This window comes from Mytilus trossulus, chromosome 3 (genome assembly GCF_036588685.1).
Source record: "Mytilus trossulus isolate FHL-02 chromosome 3, PNRI_Mtr1.1.1.hap1, whole genome shotgun sequence".
NCBI classification, from domain to species: domain Eukaryota; kingdom Metazoa; phylum Mollusca; class Bivalvia; order Mytilida; family Mytilidae; genus Mytilus; species Mytilus trossulus.
The window spans coordinates 44,042,885-44,066,960 of NC_086375.1; the positions used below are offsets into that span (position 1 = coordinate 44,042,885).

General features: G+C 33.5%; 2 protein-coding genes across 3 annotated transcripts; one reads left to right on the forward strand and one right to left on the reverse strand.

Moving 5' to 3' along the window:
* Nucleotides 1-2,427: 2,427 nt before the first annotated feature.
* LOC134711564 (kelch-like protein 8) lies at nt 2,428-3,513 on the forward strand. The gene has a single exon (XM_063572221.1). The coding sequence runs from the start codon at nt 2,496-2,498 to the stop codon at nt 3,450-3,452; it is 957 nt and encodes a 318-aa protein (XP_063428291.1). The 5' UTR covers nt 2,428-2,495; the 3' UTR covers nt 3,453-3,513.
* Nucleotides 3,514-4,630: 1,117 nt separating this feature from the next.
* Nucleotides 4,631-10,714, reverse strand: LOC134709456 (uncharacterized). Of its 2 annotated transcripts, none has more exons than XM_063569615.1 (2): nt 10,612-10,714; nt 4,631-6,492 (listed from the first exon to the last, which is right to left on the reverse strand). In XM_063569615.1, exon 2 carries the CDS (start codon nt 6,470-6,472, stop codon nt 4,910-4,912), a length of 1,563 nt encoding a protein of 520 aa, XP_063425685.1. In that variant the 5' UTR covers nt 6,473-6,492; nt 10,612-10,714; the 3' UTR covers nt 4,631-4,909. The 2 variants fall into 2 exon arrangements, with proteins under 2 accessions (XP_063425685.1, XP_063425684.1); XM_063569614.1 differs by lacking the exon at nt 10,612-10,714 and adding an exon at nt 8,157-8,260.
* Between the last annotated feature and the right edge of the window lie 13,362 nt (nt 10,715-24,076).

Genomic DNA, 24,076 nt, shown 5'->3' on the forward strand with positions numbered 1-24,076 from the left:
TGAATTGCCTGAATTAGAAGGGTTCGCGGTGGGCTTGTATAAACTTTCAACAATCGAAATAAGAACATCTTGTCAGAAAAGATTTATTGAAATTAGAATACTAAGGAAGAACGATAATTTTGAAGATTAATTTGATAAAATTATGTGATACAAATACCCTAAATGTAAACAAATCATTCGTCGCCCCGGCTCATGGTTTAATTTTCAAGATCTACGCTTATTCGTTGTATCTATATTACATTATACACTGTAAAAAATATAGCGGAGTTTAAATGGACATGAACGCCCAATCTCACCGTTGTCTAGGTCAGAAATAAACAATTAGTACCATTTTAAAGGACCTCGACTCACTAGGAGGGTTGACGATGAAATGAAAAATCATAAAAGCAATGTTTACCCTACTTATACATAATTGTAATTGTATTTATTGTTTATTTCTGCCCTCGACAACGGTGAGATTGGGCTTCATGACCATTTAAACTCAGCTTTAACTTTTACCGTGTGCCTTTCTTAATCCAGCAGCCTGTAGTCACAATACTTCTCGTTTGATCTTTTTGGCATTTCAACTTAAAACAGGCAACTTGATTTTCCTTTTGAATTGTTTCACATTTTGTTATCCTGGGGTGTTTTGCCTACCAAAGGTTTAAAGTCCAAAATTTTGTCTGGGTGTGTAAGAGGAAGGTTATTCTAAAAAATTCTGTCAAAAACATCAATTTAGTTTACATGTTATAAAATATGAGTGTGTTGACAAGATTTTTATCTGTAATAAAAACCCGTATACTAATTGCAATTGAAATGTCGAAAAAGGTATGAATATTCGATCAAAAAAAGTTATCAGATAATTGTTATTTTATTTTATTTAACTTTTTGAACAACAAATCATAGATGTTTACCTTTACTTATTGAGTTACCCCTAACAACTCATAAGAAAGCTATAGGTAATAAGGCTTAAGATATAGCACGTTTATCTTCCAATTCAGTATTTTACAAAAATAATTAAATATGTTTGTGTATAGATAGAAAATTCGAATGAATTGAAAATGCTTATGAATTGAAAATGCTTAAATGCTGACTTTGGGAAAACACGTCAGATGAACGGTTCTTTATATTGTATAAATAATAACTGTTTAACTAGGTGTTCCCTTATTTTTTTCTTCGTGTTGATTTATTTTTTGAGGCGGAGATTTTCTTTCTATGGGATATGGGTTTTGTTCATTGTTGAAGACCGTGACCTGTAGTTGTTAATTTCTGTTTCATTTCAGTGATCTCTTGTATAGAGAGACAGTATATCGACACCAAATATTTTTGTCTTTGGTGCTTTGTGTTTGTCGGTTGCTGTCTCATTGATCTTTACATCTCTTTTTATTCAAATCGGTTTGTAATGGAGTAATTCAAATGAATAAGAACTATCATGGCTGTTCTTATCAGTCATGTATCCTTTTTTTTTATAACTAATTTCTCAAAAGAATTCGTATTTAAAAAATATTTAATAAATAGAAAGTTAGTCTTTTGGTCTTCAAACGTTCGTCTGCCAATATTTTGAAGATAAAAACACTTCGCAAGTGAAAGTGAAACGATACTGTTATCTTTCCGAAAAAGCAGAACATATTTGAAATTTCAAAAGGACGCTGGGCGTTAAGCAATTTATAAATCATCTCCGTAACCTTTATGCTTGCATAGTTTTATAAGAACAATCTATTTTAATGTAATATATCTATTTATCACAATAAAATTTAGAATGGCAGTAGTGAATGTGTCAAAGAAACTACAAAGACCAAAGAGCAGAAAACAGCCGAAGACAACCGATGGGTCTTCAACACAAAATTCGGCAGAGTTAAACATATTTTTTGGAGATCTCAACCCACCCTTATACCCTTAGCCAATGTAGAAAAACAGAAATAAGTACAGTAAAACTCAGTTTGTAAAAAATTCCGAGTCTAATGTCAGAAGAGGTAACACAACAACCTATGCAAAATGGCAATGATACATAAATTAACAAAGGACTACAAGAAGTTACTGACATGCCATCTCTAATCCCCAATTATCTTATCCGAGCTTAAGCCTTGACCCAATTTGCCTCATACGATACAGGGATCAAGCTAAGGTAACTGAATATAATCCAACTGATAAGTGATATTGCAACGTTAAGCAGGCTGTAACAGGGCTCCTTTTACGATGTGTTTCTGCTATTATAGGTATGCACAAAAAAAAAAGATAACAACTGTCATATTCTCATTAAGAAAAATTGTGGATTAAACCTGATTTTATAACTAGCTAACCCGTTCACTTGTAAAGCAGTCGCATAAAATTCCGTTAAATTGACAACGATTAGTGAACAAAACAAACAGACATATATTTTCACTCAAAAGCCGTTTTTTTAACATCAATTTTGGCACTACCTGACAGACAAAAAAAGAAATACAAACGACGTGTGCTTCAGAATAACAGAAGAAAGAAGCGTGCAATAGCGTCTTCTTTGAATTCAACTGGAAACCATGCAAAGACGTCATAATTTAGAATTACGGTTGCTATTAACGACATCTCTAAGGGGGAATAAAAAATATGTTAGACTCACAGTACAAATGAACAATATGAATAGCGACAACCATGATAGAGCAACCGACGATTCCGATTTTTCCGCTGACGAGTTTCTATGTGATGTCAACCTTATTGTAGAAGAAAAACCTCTATATACTAGTCGCAGTTTGTTAGCTTTTGCTTCACCTGTGTTTAAATGTATGTTTTCCGGGGAATTCAAAGAAAAGGAACAATCAAATATTGATCTCCCTGACAAGTCATATCAGGATGTTTCAGAAATGATTCGTTTCATTCATCCAGGATTCAGTGACGATTTAGAAGCTGGTACGGATTCTGCGTTTCGTCTATTACCAATTGCAGAAGAATATCAAATAGACAAGCTAAAGGAAAAGTGTGAAGACGTTCTCTTGTCCAAGCTGAAAAGTGGTTCATATACTCAAGATTTTGTAGCTGACAGTTTGATAGTAGCAGATAAGTATGTGTTGCAAAACCTGTTACAAGAATGCATTGAATTATGCAGTAAATCAAAAACTTTATGGCAAGTAGTTAAAGATAGTAAAACCATGTCACTAGAAATAAAGACGAAAGCTTTCGAATCTCGGTTGCGGAAACTAGAATTCGAACAGGATAGCTTTAACATCATGAAACAGAGAGTTAGTGCAGTGGCGTATAGGTTGAAAGAAATAGTGCATCCTCACGAAAATCACTGCAGGTGTCGAACAGAACTAAAACTTCGATCCCCTCTGCAGCGAACGTGTGTTTACTGTGCGCGAACATGGTGTTCTGAAAATGTCAGCACAGATTCATATCGGAACTCATACTGGTTTTACTGTAACCATAGGATAGGTTATACTGTAGCAAATGACACTATAATTAAAAGCTTCTTGGAAACTAAAGAATTCCTGAATTTATGACCAAAATAGACATTTTTACAGTGTTAATATATCATATTTCTATAAATTATATTATACCGATCATTGGTCTTAGTTTGTTTTCTTTGTTTTGCTTGCAAACCATGATGAAAGTATTCAATTGCTTTTTTGATGTGTATAATTTGTAAAAAGTTTTGCATAACTTATAAAGGCAACGGAAGTATTGACTGGAATCATACGTTAACTTGATAGTATTGCATACAAATCATTTTGAGCTATTTTTGGTTGTTCACATTTTCAACGGTCTTCTTTTATTAAAACAGATAGTACACATGGCTTTTACAGATTTTTGTCTGTAGTTCACATGACTTTTAGGCCTATCATACACATACATGACTTTTGTTCTCAATAACAGAGTCTAAGGTGCTAGTACACTTGCCGACTATTTTTCTAATAACTGACATTAGGCTCTAGTATAAACATGACTTTTTGTCTAATAACAGATATAGTTGTCTGCAGTACACCTGACTTTTTTTCTTCTAAAAGCAGATATAAGTCCCTAGTACACATGTCTTTTTTCTAAAACCAAATATTAGGCCCTGGTACACATGTCTTTTTTCTAATAACAGTAATTAGACTCTAGAACACATGCCTTTTCTGGTGAATACCATTTGAACTTATCAAATGTTTGCTATAATACTTTTATCAATGACTATAAAATGGTGTATCATCCTTATGCAGTTAAAACTCGAGAGCGAAAGTTCAAATCACAAATTTTTCTCATATTCCTTTGTACTGGTTCCATCTAGTTTATATCACCCCCCACATTTTTTTGGTGGGGTTCGTGTTGCTTATTCTTTAGTTTTCTATGTTGTGTCATGTGTACTATTGTTTGTTTGTCTTTTTTTCATTTTTAGCCATGGCGTTGTCAATTTATTTTCGATTTATGAGTTTGACTGTCCCTCTGGTACCTTTCGTCCCTCTTTTATAGTATTGAGATAACTTTTTTTTCAAATAAAGACATAAGAAAACCGTACTTTGACCTATAATATGATTTTTCTTCTGCAAATTGTGACTTGGATGGAGAGTTTTCTCATTGGCACTCAAACCACATCTTCGTATATCTATTTGATTGTTTACCACCATTACCAAGTGTGTTACAAATTAAGGATGTCCCGAATAAGCTATACAAAGGTAAAAAAAATGTGAGATCATTAATCGAAAGTAAATAACTAGATTTTAATAAATAGCACTTAATAACAGTTTTTTTTTCCTAACAATGCTATGCATTAAAACAAATTTTGGCACATATAGAGAAGAAGTCAGACGCATAATTAAACACAGAATCACTCGTGCTAGTTTACAGAACAACTTTTAACCACGAAGATTGAACAGCAATATTACTGAATTGGCATTTCGTACATATCGTTTTAAATTGTCGACCACTGGCTTTGGTCAATACTGCTTTGTGATGTTTTAGAAACAATATTTTAAAAGAACTATGACTGGAGCACCTTGATAATTGGCTCCGGAGGCAATGCTCCTGGTAAAACTAGTCTATAACATTTCGGTTCCAGTGGACTGAAACATTTCTCTGCGGTACCTTTACGAGGATTGTTTTTCTGTTGTCTCCCACGTTGACTAACGGTTTTTCTTGGTAAATTAGCGATGTCTTCTCGGATACTCTTATATTGGTCTTTGTCTAACTCTGACGTGGAAATTGTTTTGTTTTGTAACTGATCTAGGAGCTGTCTAGCTATTTGAGATTGCTTCGAATAAGGGGGTAAAGACATAATGTATGCCTCTATAGCTTTTAGAATAAGCTCATCATAAACAGATGATACAATGTCAATTTTTGGTAAATCGAGTGATTTACCAGACCTGTATGATCTTCCGGAAGACGAATGTAAGAGGCGGGTTCCTGTGAGTGACTTTAAGTCACTTAAACTTTTTGACTTTTCTGAACTGAAGTCGGGAACTGTCAACGGTCTTAATCCAAGAGAAGGCAGAATTTCATTAAAACTGCTAATTTGACTTCCTTTTATAGATGGAAGGTCAACGGATTCCGCAAAATGTACTCTTTTTTGTGAGGAATCTTGAGATACTGATTTTCGAACGAAATCGAGAGATCTGACACCATATGATCCTGCAGTTCCTAACGCTTTCCTTTGTTCATCAAGGGAAATAAACGGTAATTCCAAACACTTGGTTGACAAAAATCTTGTAGATCCACGAAGTACGACGGTTTTTCCACTAGTTTCTCTCATTTCCCTAGTTTCAACTATTTCATTGTCTTCGCATATAGTCATTTTAATAGGTTTTTCATATATAGTCTCAAAATCCTGGTAATCCCAGTCTCTGCTGCCACGATGTCCAATAGATGTAGTTATTGTTGTTGCAGGAGTAGTCGGGGGATTTTTAGGCGTTAACTTTATTGGCAGCGGAAATACTATCTGCTTTTGAGTTGACGGTCTTTCGGGTAAAACCATTGGTTGTGACGGAAGTCCAAAATTATTTAGTGTCATCGTTTTTGATTTGTCTGTAAATATTCCATAATCTTCCTTTGTTGTAAACACAGTAGATCGACTAACTAGTTGTTTCCGTTTTTCATCGTCCCTCTGTCTCTCTTTCAATTTTGCTTTCACTTTTGTTACTTTTTCCTGTTTATCTGGCGAAACGACAAAATACACATACGGTACTTCTTCGCCTGTGTTTGAAATTGGAACCATTTCCATCGCTGTTTCCGTGTCAGGGACTTTCATGTCCTTCGTAGTTGGAGTGAACACATCGGCTACATGTGGAATGGATCTTGAGCAGTTCAAGGCTTGGTTGTGTACCTTTTCAAAATGTCTAGCTCTGGATTCTTCAAGCTTTGAGCGAATTAAGGTCATTCTTTTCCGTGTCAGTTCGTTTCTTGTTATAACGAGTTGCTTGCTTTTGTTGGTTTTGTTCTTTTTCACTTGCTTCTTTTCCTTTTCGGCTTTTTCATTATCTTCGCCATCATTAAACTGGTTTGGCGGAGTCGTGTGCATGATGAAATATGAGGACACTGACGAAGCCATTTAAATCTATGTAGAACACCCTACAAATAAAAAAAAAATGCACTGAAATATGTGATGAGATTTTGTTAATTGTTAACAAAGCAATACAATAATAAATGGTAGATATGTATATATTTTATAACATTTGATAACTACACAAGACATAAGTTGCACTAATCTGGTTGAATGAAAATGTTTTGTAATTTGCCAACAGAACAGACATCTTCGATGGCATTTGGTATCTGGTGGAGAGTTGTCTCATCGGCAAACATACCACATATTCTTATTCTTATATATCAACCACGCAAGATATCGTGTTGCTCGTTTAGGTCTATTCTACCCATACCGTATGTTGTCACGTGAAAAAAAAACCAACAAAGTTAAGAGACAGAGTCGATTCCTCTCTCGGTAAGTTTTCTCTAGCAAGCTCATTTTAAAAGTTATCAAGTCTTGATTTTTTTTTCGAAATAGTTCATCTTCTTGTATATAAAAAAGAAGATGTGGTATGATTGCCAATGAGACAACTATCCACAAAAGACCGAAATGACACAGAAACTAACAACTATAGGTCACCGTACGGCCTTCAACAATGAGCAAAGCCCATACCGAATAGTATCATACTTTATTTCTCAACATTCAACAAAATTAGCATTCTTATAGTTCGATGATGATTATAATGAAGCAAAGCGAATCATAGATGAAGACAAAGATTTCATGGTAATTGTGTCAATGGTACAATAGATATATATTGTCTCTTTGGTACACATTCAGCTATTTTGGTTCCAGCTGTTAAAAAGGATAAGACTTGAAGAGGTAAACAATGTTATAGGTGTTGTTAATTACTGTTTTGTTTGTATTTGTATTTTTGTAATCTCCTTACGATTTTATGCGGTTAAATGGAAATTTTCCAATACAGATTTTAATTGTACGGATTTTTTGCACCTTTTTATTCCACCTTCTATCGAGATTAAAATAGTACACTGATATCCTGAATAACATTCACCTCGCCACATGTTCAAGTCAGGAACCTCGTCAATAGTATTCGTTGTTCTTTGTTGGATTGCTGTCTTGTTTACATGTACCCCTGATCTTCTTTTATTCAATATGCAAAATTTGCAATAATTACCGTAATGGTCTTTAACAATATTATATCACTGTTTGTTGGAAAACCCGGAGCAATTTCATGACGTGATTAAAAGTTTGTTCTAGAACTTAGCAAAAAAAGATGGAATTCGCCAAGTCATTGCAAATAAGATAGATCACTTTTGTTAAACTACAATAAGTAACAGAAACAAATCTTGAAAATATCCCAATCAACGAAGTCAATACTGTGACTTATAACAATTCCATTTAATACAGTGAGAAATAGCAGAATGAAGTTGACTCATTAGAATTGCATACGGTATTCCTTATAAATAACAATACTTCATGTTCATAGAGTTATACAGTTCATAAGAGATAATGTGTGTTTCGAACAGTTAGAGAACCCATGACGGTCAAACTCAGTAAAATGCATTCTCAAGAAAAATTCAAGTCTATACTGTGATCAGGTGTTTTGAGAATTTTAGCTGTTGATACCCTTAGGGATCAAAGACCGCATTTTAAGACCTACGCCCTGTTAAATGAAATTATAGACACGTACATAAAATAGCGTGTTTGTACTTTAGCTGAATATGTTAAATAACAAAATGTATGTGCGACTTACCTCTTACATATTGCAAGTATTTACCAATATTTCACTAGGACCATTTAAAATGGCAACTCAATAATTATGTTACCCTAACAGTTAGAACTTTTTGTAAATAGTTTAATCCCGTTAATACTTCTTTAAAATAAAATAACACAATTCTAGACACAAAGGCTAATCCGGTTAAACCTCTTATATTAATATCTGTATTAGTTCGTTAGAGAGTTGATAATCCCAGATATGTACATTACTTTATTTAACCTATATCTGTAAATTCAATATGATATTATTACATCTATTGAAACTGGTTCCTAATTATTCAGATTGTGATCAATCTTTGTTAGGTGAAGACAATGCGATAGTTTTTGTGTAATTGTTGATGATTTCCATGTTAAAATGCTAACGAATGCGGAGGATTTTTCTTGTTTTTAATTATATAATTTTGTTTGGAACACCATGCTATGCAAACATGAGTACTCCCAATTTTGCAAATCAAGTTAAACAGAATACTATATATGTCTTTTAATACATTATTTTCTACATTTTTCAATGTTACATACCAATATGACACCATGTGTTTTAAAGTCGTGACTAGTGACTACGACACGAAAGTTAATTGGAAAACAAGTACATACAAAGTTCTTCTTTACTCTGCTCTTCAAAATTTAAAGCAATAAAGAAGCGAAGACAAGTCTTTTTTAACAGTGCTAAAAAATACTCCGAGTATTAGAGTTGCTCTACAATGGCCATTTTCCCTTTGTTTTGTGTGTGCTTTGCAAGGACGTTTGTTCAAGCTACACATTCACAGATAATAACATAGCCGAAGTACCAGTCAAACGTTAAAATAATTATGATTAATGTGTAAATTTCAAGTGTAGGAGAAACAATAGTTGTTAAAATCTAAAGCCTCGGTCACACCTTACCGGATAGCTCGAACGGACGCCTAACGGATGAAAATAAAAGTTTTCCGTTGACAAAATTGTTATCCGTTGGGAGTCCGTAGATTAAGGGTCGAACGTGTCATTCTATTTGTGTTGTTTCGAAAGGAGGCGAAGATAGAAGGAGAGAGGTTTTGGGAAAAGTTCCCAGATAGTGAGAACCGTGCTATCTTACAACAGTATGCGTCTGAAAAGACTAGTAGAGTGAGTATATTTAGTATGAGTTTATTATTCATAATGTTTTCTTTCACGTTTGTGGTTTTTTTTTAATTTCTTAGTTTTTTCGGTATCACTATGACTGGTCTTCCTTCTTTTCTTTTTTCTAATATCAACCATGTTTAGCAATTTATTTTTTTAATAGTTGCATCAGTTAGAACAATCTGTTGCTCTTTTCACAAAAAAAAACTATTACGACTTAAAAGAAAAGCATGAATATTTCAGCACACACAGATACTACGGGGCGCCGAATGGGACTCTTGTGGTTTTGTACTCAAAATTCAATTTTGTATGGACAAAAGTGACTTTTGTTCAACAAAAATAAGTTCAGTTTAACAAAATTTGTATCATACTACAAATTTAAAATTTTGTCATACAAAATTATCTATCAGCGGACAAAAGTCACTTTTGTCATGACAAAATTCATTTTTGTTACACAGACTTGAATTTTGTGTACTTATTTGAAAATTGGGCGACAAAAGTCAATTTTGTATTCAAATTAGTTTAGTTTGGTTTCTGTGAACTAATTTGCATACAAAATCGACTTTTGTTACACAAAATTGACTTTTGTGAGACAAAATTGACTTTTGTCTCAACAAAATTGACAAATTTAAATTTTGTCTCAACAAAATTGACAAAATTGACTTTTGTCTCAACAAAATTAACAAAATTGACTTTTGTCTCTACAAAATTAACAAAATTGACTTTTGTCTCTACAAAATTAACAAAATTGACTTTTGTCTCAACAAAATTGACTTTTGTCTCAACAAAATTGATTTTTGTCTCAACAAAATTGACAAAATTGACTTTTGTCTCAACAAAATTAACAAAATTGACTTTTGTCTCAACAAAATTGACAAAATTGAATTTTGTCTCACAAAAGTCAATTTTGTCTCACAAAATTGAATCTTACCTCACACAATTGACTTTTGTGATTTAATTTCCATATCAGGTAACAAAAGTCAATTTTGTATGCAAATATGTTTATATTTGCATACCTTTTAGACAAAATTGACTTTTGTCATGACAAATATGAATTTTGTCTACAAAAATGAATTTTGTCATGACAAAAATGAATTTTGTCTACACAAATGAATTTTGTCATCACAAAATTGAAGTTCTCACAAAACAAGTCTGTAGCACATAGTTTTGTAAGACAAAACTGATTTTGTTGTGACAGAATTGAATTTTGTACAAAACCACAAGAGTCCCATTCGGCGCCCCGTAGATACATTCTAATCGCGCCTTTTTGTGAAAAGAAAAACAAATATGTAGAGCCCGACTCGTAATCCGGAGAGAGAAGATGCACATTTTCTTACCCCGTTAAATTTCGCTCATTCCTTTTCTTGTAAGTCCTTTTTCTTATTACCTACTTTTACAGTTTAATACATAATCCAAAAAAACAAGTTCGATCGTATTAATGATCTTCATTGATTGTTACTGTGTAGACCGATTTTTATAATATATTGTAATTGTCTGCTAGAAGCTATGTCATATATAAAATCCCTGCAATTAGCGCCCTTTATTTCGTCATGTTATATATTTCTTTGAAACATAATATATTAGACATTTTATTACTAATTGACTTAGAGAAGTTATCGAATATTTTAACAAGAAAAATGTTATCGAAAACATAGAAACGGGCTTAAAATGGTCAGACGCTCCACGTATAAAAAAATGTGGATTCGCCACTGATTAACCTAAACCCCCGTTTTCTATTAAATGGTCATAGGCCAGTGATAGCGAACATCTGAATCAAGTTGTTCGGACTTCAACTTCATTATAAACTAACTTGCTAAAAACTTTAACCTAATTCGGGACAGACGGACGAACGAACGGTACGACGCACATACCATAAAACTTAATGCGCCTCTACTATCGTAGGTGGGGCATAAAAATGTAAATCATGACTGAAACAAATGTGCCGACCAAACATAATAGGAAACAACAAGGGCTGATGATATTCAACCGACTTTTTGTTAGTCAGATAAAAAAACAAATGTTGTATATAAAAAAGAAGATGTGGTATGATTGCCAATGAGACAACTATCCACAAAAGACCAAAATGACACAAACATTTACAATTATAGGTCACCGTACGGCCTTCAACAATGAGCAAAGCCCATACCGCATATAGTCAGCTATAAAAGGCCCCGATAAGACAATGTAAAACAATTCAAGCGAGAAAACTTACAGCCTTATTTATGTAAAAAAAAAATGAACGAAAAACAAATATGCAACACATAAACAAACGACAACCACTGAATTACAGGCTCCTGACTTGGGACAGGCACATACATAAATAATGTGGCGGGGTTAAACATGTTAGCGGGATCCCAACCCTCCCTCTAACCTGGGACAGTGGTATAACAGTACAACAAAATAACGAACTATAAAAATCAGTTGAAAAAGGCTTCACCACTTTTAATTCATTAGAAAAATCATTATAATATAAATTAAATTTACAATATAAATGTTCAGTTGATATTTCTACAGTTCAGTGATTATTATAACAACAAGTGAACTGATTTTGACATTAATTGTGCAATCTGTTAATTAGCCGTATAATATTTGTTACGTTATATATTAACAAAGACTTAAGGATTGTCACAGTTAGCACCCTTTATTTCATCTCATTTAATATTTTTTGCACATACAAAATGTAAGAAATTTTATAGCTAACTGAACATTAAAAGTGTCAAGAATATAAAAAAAAGTGATATGCAGATTAAAACAAAAAAATATGGTTCTGCATACAGGTATATGTTGCAAATTGTAAAATGTTAAAAGACCGGTGAAGTATGACATGTTCATTGCAATAAAAAGCATACTTTTTTTCAACATAGTGGTGTACTCCTACCTAATGAAGGTTAACTGAAGGGACGAGTACCGATGGACTGTGCTGACCACAGCCCTGAAGGAGTAGAACACCTGTACTGTCAAAGCCACTTTGAATGTTAATAATAATTCTCATGCGCATGGGAACAGTATTAAACTGAGAGGAGATGGGATTATGTATAGGAGTAAGGGCTACGTGACGTGTCGTGTAGGGTAGGGGGAATGACGGGGTGTATTTTTGTGGTGCAGTTTGGCGGTTATGGGTTTTTGGTTAGGTGTTTACAGGTAGTGCGAAGGGGTGAGCGAGTGTGTGAGGAGTGAGTGTGTGAGAATAGACATGGGGTGAATGAGTGGTGAGTGAGTGTGTGTGTGTGAGAATAGAGACGGGATGAATGAGTGATGAGTGAGTGTGTGAGAATAGAGACGGGATGAGTGAGTGTGAGAATAGAGATGGGGTGAATGAGTGTGTGAGGAGAGAGGGGATGAGAGAGGGGATGAGAGATGAGTGAGTGAGGAGAGAGGGGATGAGGGATGAGTGAGTGGATGAGGGGATGACTGAGTATGTGAAGAAAGACGGGTGTGTGAGGAGAAAGGGGGTGAATGAGTATGTGAGGAAAGAAAGGATGAGTTAGAGTGGATGTGTGAGGACGGTGAGTGAGTGTATGAGGAGAACGGGTGTGTGAGGACGACAGTGAGTAGGTGAGGAAAGAGAGAGAGAGTGTTAGGAACGCACAAGTAATTGAGAGAGAGAGAGAGAGGGTGTTAGGAACACGTGTGTGAAAGAGAGGGTGTAGATCGGGGGTGAGGCGAGGAGGAGAATGAGAATGTGGGGGGAGAGAAGAAAGGTTGTAAGTAGGAGGATGAATGAGTGTGTGAAAAGAAATGTTGTAAGTAAGAGGATGAGTAAGTGTGTGAAAAGAAAGAGTGTAGAAAGAAAGAGGGAAAGGTTGGTTGAGGAGACAGAGTGCGAAAGAGAGGAAGCTGTGAGAGGAGAGAGACGGAGTGTGTGTGTGAGAGAAGTTAAAGGAAATGTGTGAGAAGAGAGAGTGTGTGATGTGCGAGGAGAGGAGAGTGTGTGCGTGTATTTAGAAGAGAGGATAACCTTGGTTCTATCATGGTTCTTTGGTTCGAAACCTTGGTAACTGTAACAACATCCCGGGTTGTTTGGTTATAGCAATCCAATTATTGAGTATATCCAGGTTCCTTTCTAATATTTCTGTTAAATTTTGAGAAGGTATCCGCAAGTATCCGAATAAAATGATATATTGTTTGTTAACAATAGAACGAGATTAAAACGTGTAGCAGATTTTTCAGATTTATCTCCCGGTAGTGTTAGGTACCACTTAACAAAAAAAAAATCCGAAAACAAGGTGTCCACACCCTCACTATCATTTTCTATGTTCAGTGGACCGTGAAATTGGGGTAAAAACTCTTATTTAGCATTCAAATTAAAAAGATCATATCATAGGGAACATGTGTCTTAAGTTTCAAGTTGATTGGACTTCAATTTCATCAAAAACTATTACCAATGTTATTTCAACTGATCAGGTGGGGTTTGTTTTAAAGTGCATCAAAGGAATTTACAAATCAATGAAATCCAAAGATGGTTTGGTTTTTTATGAGCGAACCGGTTAGACTCCGCCCAGTCAAGAGAAATAAATTGAGTAATACCTTGACCAAAAACGTTAACCTGAAGCGGGACAGACGAACGAACGAACGAACGACCGAACGGAGAAATGGACGCACAGACCAGAAAACATATCGTAGGTGGGGCATAAAAAGTAATTTGGAAATAAGAAGAGCGAGAATGGAATCGGAGAGAGAAAAGAACGAATCAGAACGTGTCTAAACAGTGAGATTTTCCGTTGAATAAAGAAATATCAATTGCAATATCAATTAAAAATATCTTTATCCATAGTGTCACCATATTAGCACTTTTCAATATCTTATGTCGGTGATTTATTTTGGTGTTCGGAGTCTAATCTAACCTATACGAGTTTTCATTATACAAGCTAAATTGTTGATATGTGTAAAACAAAATACCAATAAAACCTAAATGCAACCAATAAATAAAAGTAGTTGCAACGAAAATGCATGTAATAGACTTTGATTACGATTATCAGATTGGTTTAATTTATTCTAACCGTCAAAGTCTGACACAAACCTCACATTAAAGAATCAGTTTACCATGTTCACAAGCTCTAAATATGACAGAAAAAGCGGATCCACTTGCCTTTCTGGGTTATTTATCGTCCTTCGAATTTTTTTTTTTATATCACATATATATATATCGTTTATTTGCCTTCTTTTTGATATGATACATCTCACCACTGTTTATATTATGTGCATCGATTTCAACGCCAGAACACTTAACAGCTCAAACTGTCTTCGAAGAACAGATTTTCAGGAAATGCATTGGTGCAACATTAAAGAATGTTACATCGTAGCTAATGATCCGAAAAAAAAATTGACTTTTAATTTCAATATTAGTGAAGAAAGTAAGTGAAAATTAATGGATTCTGAAATAACTCCTTGCGGGCTTGTTTTTTGTTTGAATTTTTTGTTTGTAGACAGGAACAACTGCTGACCTTGGAAGCACTAACTGTTTTAACAACATACTCAAAATTTTATGGAAGCCAATTTCTTGCAGATAATTTACAAATGTATGAAGTCTACTTCCGGTTTGGGGGTTGTACGAGAACGACGAAATATAATCAACAGTGTTGATTCCAAAATTATTTTTGCTGTAACACATTAGTATTTAGAGCAATGAACCGGTATGTGTTTTTATTTATCTTCAGACTCGTATTTTAAATTTTCTCAAGAGTTCAGTTATTTTGTGATTTTACTTTTTTTTTACAAAGGTATTAAAGAACAAGTCGGAGAGCGCGAAATTCTAGCCTATGTTCTAAATTAAAGAGTGAAACTTGTATGAAATTACTTTGAATGAAAATAACTCATTTGATCTTATGCTATAGTTATTTTTTGTTTTCTTTTTTGTTCATGTTCTTTGTCTTCATCCCTTTTTGACTGATACTGGGCCGATCAAAGGCTCAAAGTATCTGATGACAAAGGATATGGTAGCTGTAAGGTAGCAGGAAATGACAAATGAGGATGGACCGATAAGGAGGTTAAAAATTAGACGGAGGCGTTTGGGTAATAACCCCAACATGTCTGCCGGTGGTATAAAAAGGTTAAAGATTGAACCTAGGCATAAACAATCAAATTCACAGAGGTAATTTTCTTGCCATTATTATAACTAATAATCAGAAAATTTGAAATTCATCTGTATTTCAGTATTCTTAAATTCCTTGTGGGCTTGTTTTCTGTTTGGAATATTTGTTTTGTAGACAGGGACATCTGCTGACTTTGAAAGCACTAACTGTTTTAACAACATCCTCAAAATATGGAGAATTTATAAGTGTATGGTGTAAAAAAGTGTTTATGTTTTGAAACGTTTCTATCATGATCATATTCTTCAATTCCTCAATTACAATGGATACACGAAACCGGGAAAATAAATATGTTTAAACTAAACGAAACAATAATCCTGTCCTGTTGACCTCGACTGTCATTTCACGGAATGAGCCATGTCACTGAGTTTGTTAAACTAACATAAGCAACACGACAAGTGCTAGGTGCGGTATGAACACAGTTTCAATGTCAATGAAACATGCCCTCCTAGAGAGGTGTTATACAGACTTTTCTATCGTAAGTCCATTATTTACACAAAGTGTCTTAATTCACATATCTCTAATTGCCACTTTTCCATATCTCATCTCTCTTTCTCCATATCCACTGTGATGGCACTTGTGCTTGTCTACATACTTTAGAAAAAAGCTGTTTCCTATCTGCTCCTACCACCACCCTAAGGTCATGAGAGCTTGCCATACTGTCTGTCTCGCAAACCCCTACACCCTACTTCAATAGCAAAGCAACACATTCTCTATGCCCTCTGTTGGCAATCTTCTACAAGCTGTTGCTATTTTGCTTTTCGTACGCCTCAACCATCCTTTTTCTTCCCCAAGGGAGTGTCAGTTACAGCAAAACTGTCTGTCTAGTTCCCTGTGATCATAGTACTATATCTAGTTTAAGCGATGAAGCTGGTATTTCTGATGGGAAACTCTAACGCTGCTGAATATCTGCAGTAAGCTGCCAGGCTGTTGCATGGATTCCAAGGCCTTCAAGTGTGCTGTTTTAGCTCTCCCCAGCCTTCAAAAAGTTTACGAAACTGATGTTTTTCTTCTTCTTCCACCTGATTATGTCCAACCTCGCTGCTATTGATTTCAGTTCACTATCATGTCTCCATATGTACCTTTCATCTTTCAGTGCCACTTGCCATGATGACAACACATGTTGTAGAGATGCTGGTTTGTCTTTGCATAATTAGATGTACCTGGGATCTTCTATCAACCCCAATGTATAGAGATTTGACGTACTTGGTAGTTCATCGTACACTGATCTCAATAAGAAGCTCAAACGGTACCCCTCCATACTTCAAATCTCACTCCAGGATAAGGCCCTCCTCCTAGCTCCTTGTCAATGTAACCAGATCCCTTGTTGTTTCATGCCTACCGCCTTGATGTTCCAAGTCTTTTTCCTAAAAAATAACAATCGAAGATCTTAAGGCAAAATTTCCAATGAAAAAATAATAAACGAAACTATCGGCTTTTTCATCAAAGCTGAAGTCCTTACAATTGCAATAAAATATTCATTCATTCATTCATTCATACAACTAAAAAACAACGAAAAACATTACTTCTTGGTAAACTTAAAATTCAGCTCCATTCAAGGTATTAAACTAAACTATCTTATTATTGTGGTCGATCTATGTGGTATTTCAATTACTTTTATTATACATCGTGAAATATTCACTTTCAGATACCGACTTTTCCACGAATTGATAAAATACAAACAAGTTCTTGGTATCAATTTTCCTTTCTGCCTTATTACACATGATATAAATTTAAGTATCTTTTGTGCAAGTTTATGAACATTGATTAATATATTTATAAATACAAATGAATAAGCGAACTGTTTGTTCCACTATAAGGAACTTGTCTATTTTTATACTGGAATTTTTCAACTATTAATTACACGGTACTGTTTACTTCAAATGATATAATAATGCATAGCTACGTCAAACATATACTGTTTCGTTATTGTATTTTCGTTTTATATTTGATACAAATTAAGGTATGTTTAAGCATTATAAAATTTCAAAGATTTCATTTAGACAACTTTTATAATAGATTTAGAAAAATATGAGTATAAGTGTATATGTTTTCTTCATATTGTAAAATTCTGAATCCTGGTGTATCAATATCAACATAAGAAATATAGTAACTGTGAACTCTATTGTTATGTTCGAACCCTTATATTAATTTAAGTTTAAGCATATAATCAACACAACTACATATATTATCGAACGAGTACATTTGTTCAAGATATATTGCATAAACAACAACAACAAAAATAACATTTATAAATTGTTTTAGGTTTCAACTAATTGACCCGTCATGGAAGAAATAATATTTAAATACTCCTATGTCAGACCAGAACGAATGACTGATATAGAAATAGCTATCCTGAACGATTTAAGTGAGAAATCAAAGGATGAGATTGACCCAGTCCAGCTTTTATATTATCTGTACAAAACAAAAACTGTTGATCAATATTTGTATGAAGATTTTCATAAAAATGCGTTTGAATTACATTGGCCAAATCGTAGGCTGTGTGAATTTTTATTACAGAAGCTCCAGAACGTGTGTTCTTTCCGTACACTGATAAAGGCTCTTCGAGAATCTGGCCACCATAATATTTCTAGAATGTTATTAGAAAAGCAAGTGTTTCCAACGTCATCAGTTGTCCGCGTCTGTAGAACAGATACTTCAAATAGAAAACAAGTCCAACAGTTTTTTAAAATGTTAAAAAGAAAGGTTTGGAATGCCGAATTTAAAGATCCATTAAACACTTTGCGATCATTGGCTAAGAGATTACAGATGTCCATGTTACGGGAAAGGGATTACATGAAGAAACAGATACTCGCAGATAAGGTTGTCGCTGTTCTTGGCGCTGAAATCGATGCACATGCAATAACATTCAATACAGAATTGTCCGATCACGATCTTTTCAAAGAATTACGAGAAATTGTTCCATATACAACAAACACTATGGTCACAGATGTCATTTTATATGGAAGACTAGCAAACGCATGTGCTATCGGGAAATACTTTTCACAGGGTGAAAAATACCTTCAAAAGGCGAAAAGTTGTTCCGCTTTTATGACCCCATGTTTAGAGCTTGCAAATATGGTATACTGTGAAGTTTGTGTTAGGCTCTGGCAGTTTGAACAAAATCCAAACCACCAAATTCGAGAGTCGTTAGTTCAAATGGCTGAAGTTGGAATTGAATGTCTAAGAGACGAGGAAGAAGAGATAAGACTTTTGTGGACCCGTATGTTTTTGTTAAGGATGGCTTTTTGTCTACTTGGAATTGGACACCGGGCAACAATAATCCAAAATTGCATTTTAACTATTGAATGTATCCAAAGGGCTAGACATGTACTTGGAATATTAGATACAACTCTGGACAATATGGATACAAGAAGAGAAATGTTTTATCTGATGGCACGCGCGAGGCTGTTTGAAATCGAGGATGAGTTATCACTTGCATTTGAATACATTACTAGGTCATTTCGTCTGGCCATGGAAGGTAAGTTCAAAGAACAAAGTTTTATTTGCCAATATATGAAATATATTGAGCAACGAATGGTTGTTCCAGCTGCATCAAATGTTGAACATGATCCAGTTGAATTGAACCAAGACAGTTTTGAAGGATCTCATATTTCTGAAGAAAGTAGTATTGGAATAGAAATGAATCGACCTGAAACTGCAATACATCATTATCCCAGTAATCATGACAACACGGATCTCATACCAGTGAGATTGGTTTCAGTTCCAGTACTAGACTCAAATAGTATTTTAAAGACATCAAATGGTACTCCATGCACCGAAAATTCGTTTTGTGAAATATTCAATGAACAGAGTGAAAACAACGCCGGAAATGAAGAAACACGATCGACGTATGAGATGATAAATCTGGAGTCGGCAGCAAACATTGATTTTAACAGTTTTGACGTAATTTCGTCCGATGAAATTTCAAATACATAAACCACCAAATTCCTGATATTATTCGTGTCTTACAGGATTTTTTTTTTGTTTTCATACCTTTAACAAAAATGAATATATGAAATTCACGTTTCGTTTATTTAAATGAGCTCAATAGTTACATACTACAATATGAATGTTTAATGGCGCAAACAAGACTTGTTTTATGTCTCTTGTGAATCTAAGAATCTCAGTGAGTTAGCTTGCTCAACTCAAGTAGAAAAGTTTTTGTACATTAACAAAAGTATTCTCATCAGAAGTGGCTTAACACAAGCAAAATGTGTTGATATGTGCCGTCATGAATGGAATCAACGAGAGATACTTGGTATACATATCAATGTTGTATAGAACTAACTGCCTTCATATCGCTGATAATGATAGCTAATTGCGCCTCTTTTTTCATACGTTGAAGAAAAACCAAAACATAATGACCTAGGACCATTTAACAACACCATTAGAAACATTCTCAATATATGTGGCGATATGTTTTAGTGTCGATTCATAGTAAGGTTCTTCAGTTTATCAGCAGAAGAGGTGCTTGTCTTACAATCAAATCGAACGGGTTTTCTCTGATTGGTTAATAACCTATTACTTCAAATTTGGTTACAATTATAATAAAGATTCTTGGGTTATCATCCAATCAGAATTAAACGAGGATCGTTTTTGATGATATTTCATCCATATATATATATATAACTGCTTTCAAGTTCAACAAAAGTTGAATTGGAAAAAGGTTAGACATTCATTGATTGCAAAAGGTCACATAGTCTCCTAGGTAAAGTAACTATGTGCAACATATGGGTTCCTGAAATAAGAATTATAAACCTCTTCAATATGAAAATTCAAACGAATCAAATCATTACATCAATATTAACAGAAACCTATAATTCAATAATAAAGAATGTTTGAATGGTATGATAACCTTTTTATTAAGACACATCTCCACAAAAGTTTGGATTGTATGAGACATTAGAACTTCAGGTGTACACATTTGCCCTCTTTGTTTAGTGCAAAATGCAGGATAGAGTTACATTAATCCATACTATTATGTGTTCGTTTATAATGTGGTTGGAGGTTTTGATTTCGGCCATTTAATAAAGGACTTTTTGTTTTGAATTTTCCTTGGAGTATTTTTGTTATTTTACTTTTTACAGTTCTGATGTGGTCAAATTCCTCCATTAATTTTAACCAAGTTTCTACTTTTAATTTATTTGTTTCCCAAACTATGATACCTGGAGTAGGTTTCACAAAAAAAGTTACGATCAAGATCGATTGTAAGTCATGAAAAATTCAGTTGCCTTAATTAAGATAAATCTTAGTCGTATTTTTTTTAAGAAACTGACTTCTGTTTACTTATTTACATCTAATGAACCATTTTGAAACAATGCTGTTTTGTGGTTAATAGTTATCAAAGGTATCAGGATTATAATTTAATATGCCAGACGCGCGTTTCGTCTACATAAGACTCATCAGTGAAGTTTAGATCAAAATAGTTATAAAGCCAAACAAGTACAAAGTTGAAGAGAAGAAATTATACTTTTCTTAATCTGAATTCTATTGGAAATTCTTAGTTCTTTTCTGTCAATACTTTCTCACTACACGAAAGAGATGAAAAAATAAAGCTTCCAAGGAGCATGATAGCTCGTCTGGGATAGCAGTAGAGGCAATATGGTCCATGTTTGGTCCAAAATATTGTAAATTACTTAAGAAGATAAGTTAAGGAAATAAAAATTAATTTATCATTTGATAAGTGCGAGGTTTGGTTCACAACAAAACCAAGTTCAACCCTCCGTGTTTTCTTAATATGTCCTGTACCACATGAACATGGCATTTTTTTTTACTAATACTTCGTTTCTATGTATGTTGCATCATAGTTCGTTTTTGATGAATTTCAGTGTTTCTTTTATTTAATTGTTTTCCCCTCAAAGTTCATGTGTTTCCCATCAGTAGAAGTTTTTTTTCTCAATTGATTTACGACACTTGAACAGCTGTATACTACTGTTGCCTTTATTGATAATTTTTCATAGTAGCAAACCATGACTTTTGTAGAAGTTGATTGAGTATTTTCCTTGTAGTGTCAACATTTGAGCATATTTCGGATTGATAACCAAAACTATATGTATTCAGTGGAATTTCATAAAAAGATTAAAGAAGTCTTCATAATAAATACTGTTATTATTAGCCTGCTGATAATGTCTCTACCAATGAAATATGGTTTGTAATCTAATTTTTTCTTCTATTTTCATAATTCATCATGAAATATGTGCATGATGAAATGTTATAACTTTGTTAATCTTGTCTTAACAAGGGATTATTTGCAAATTGAATAATTTTGAAATATGGAAATTGATATTATAAACAAATGCATGATCACTATGACGTAAACTAACTCAACTTAATATGGTTTGACATGCTTAAAAGATTTAGTTCAATTATTGAAATATTAGTGAAAGTAAAATTAACCTTAGCCATGGCTAACCCTAATTGGTTCAGTTAGTTTTCATCATTATTTTCATGTATATTTCCTAACTGGATGTATGGTCTTATATTACTATTTTTGGCAAATATGAAGTAGTTCTCAAATACTTCCTTTTCTCTGGTCATAAATGGACATTCATGCCAGTTTTGATTAGCATTGGAAGACGAGAAACTTGTCTGGCATACAAAATGTAAATCCTGGTATCTATGATGAGTATATTTACCTCTTGGTTGCTCCAGATATTTACCTTGAGATGGCTTCAAATGTTCTCATCAACCACAAGCTTTAAAACTTCTTTCCCAATAGTTGTTGAAAGAGGTAAAACATATTGAAATAGACAATCACAATCAAAGATTACTTTGTAGTCATGATTTCCATCCAATTGGAACCAAATGGAGATCTTTTGGAGGAGAATCTCCCATCTTTTTCCTAACAAACTTGCACTTAAATAAACAAAGCAGTTTAGACAAGAATATGAAATGCCCCCATTTCTGCCAAAAGATCAATATCAAGATTTTGCTTTCTAGTTTCAGCAGGAAAAAGCATAATTTATATTGGGTTTAAAGGGAAACATGTGGAACTATATGTCACTATGTTTGCTGATGGATCAACATTATATGGAGAGCTTTTGTATTCAATGATCAACCTTTCCAAATAAGGGGATTTTTCAAAGGGATATTGTATAGATCTGAAAAATTATCATTTTTGAAATATTTGGATGATAACTTAGTGCAATACAAAAATTGTGAACAGAATTTTTAATAAAATGATTAAAGTTTTTAATTATACAACCACATGATGATTTCAGTTTTTAGTGGATTTAGAATGGTTCCAACTTTTATCAAAAACAAAGCATTAAAAATTGATAACAATACACAATTATTTTCAATATCTGTACATGTATTCATTTAGTGTGTAATTCCTTTTTTTATATCTAGTGTCAACATCACAATTCATGTATAAGTTCAAAGAATAAACTCACAAATACTTCTTATTAATATGTGTCATATCAATTAAACTATAACAGGATATTCAATTGCTTCTTCTTTTTGCAACATGATATACTTTTAATGTTTTAATTCATTTGAAAGCTTTTTCACTATAAGTTTCTGTAGTATTACTGTATCACAGTGTCACACAGTTAGTTAGGGTAAAATGTTGTAGATTCAATCCCTATCAAAGTCAATCATTATAATAGGTATTTGCCTCTTTCCACCAAGCATATGGCATTCAGCTATGTAATACTACATAGTAAAATACTGGTCAGTTAAGAGTCACCATAATGTGCCAAGGTAAAGAGACATTATTCCTTTTAAAGTTTGGATTCTAGGACAATTCAAATCATATAGAACAAATTCAATTGATGATGAAGATTTTCAGTTTACATCAACACAAAAAAGGAGGATGGAAGCAATTGTTTCTCAATTTAGTTTCTATTTTTGAAGAATTGCACTTAAGGTCAAGTAACAGTAAATGGGCTATGTCACAGATTGAAGTAAAATTTTGCATACAACTCTGGCTCGATGAACTCCAACTAAAAATCGAAAAAATAATGCATTTATCTCATTTATCATTTAAAATATTACTGATTGAATTATTACAAAATTGGTGAGCATTTGCATAGAAAGCACATAAAATCGGCATAAAACCTTCTAAAATTTGACTTAAAATCGCCAAATCTCTAATTCTACTCCATAGATTTTTCTTAAAAAACTATATGTTGTTGATACATAAAATACTGTTATAATGATGTTAAATAAAGATAGGGTCACCAACTTCGTTTTTTCGGTACACATCATTCAATGTTGTGTTCTTTGTGAAAAAATCCTATAAAATGTCGAATTATCGTAATGTCGCCGTGTTGGAGGCCGTAAAACGTTGATTTTTGACGTTTTTCACTACCAACAAGGTGAAAAAATTATTATTAGACAACAAACGAAGTCGGTGACCCTATCTTTATTTTGCATCATTATAACGGAATTTTATGTGTCAACAACATACAGTTTTTAAAGAAAAATCTATGGAGTAGAAAAAAAGATTTGGCAATTTTAAGACAAATTTTGTATGTTTTTTTGTCGATTGTATGTGCTTTCTATACAAATATTCACCCATATTAAAAGAAATCAATCTGCAATATTTCAGATAATAAAAGAGATAAATGCATTATTTTTTCAATTGTCAGTTGTAGTTCACCGAGCTAAGATTGTATGCAAAATTTTAGCAAAATCTGCGACATAGCCTATTTACTGTTCCTTGACCTTAAATGGAAAGGAATTTTAAAGCAATATTTAAAAATAA

Excerpts from the sequence above, each read along its gene's own strand:
- LOC134711564 (XM_063572221.1), top strand. The coding sequence starts at position 2,496 with ATGCAAAGACGTCATAATTTAGAATTACGGTTGCTATTAACGACATCT.
- LOC134709456 (XM_063569615.1), bottom strand. The coding sequence starts at position 6,472 with ATGGCTTCGTCAGTGTCCTCATATTTCATCATGCACACGACTCCGCCA.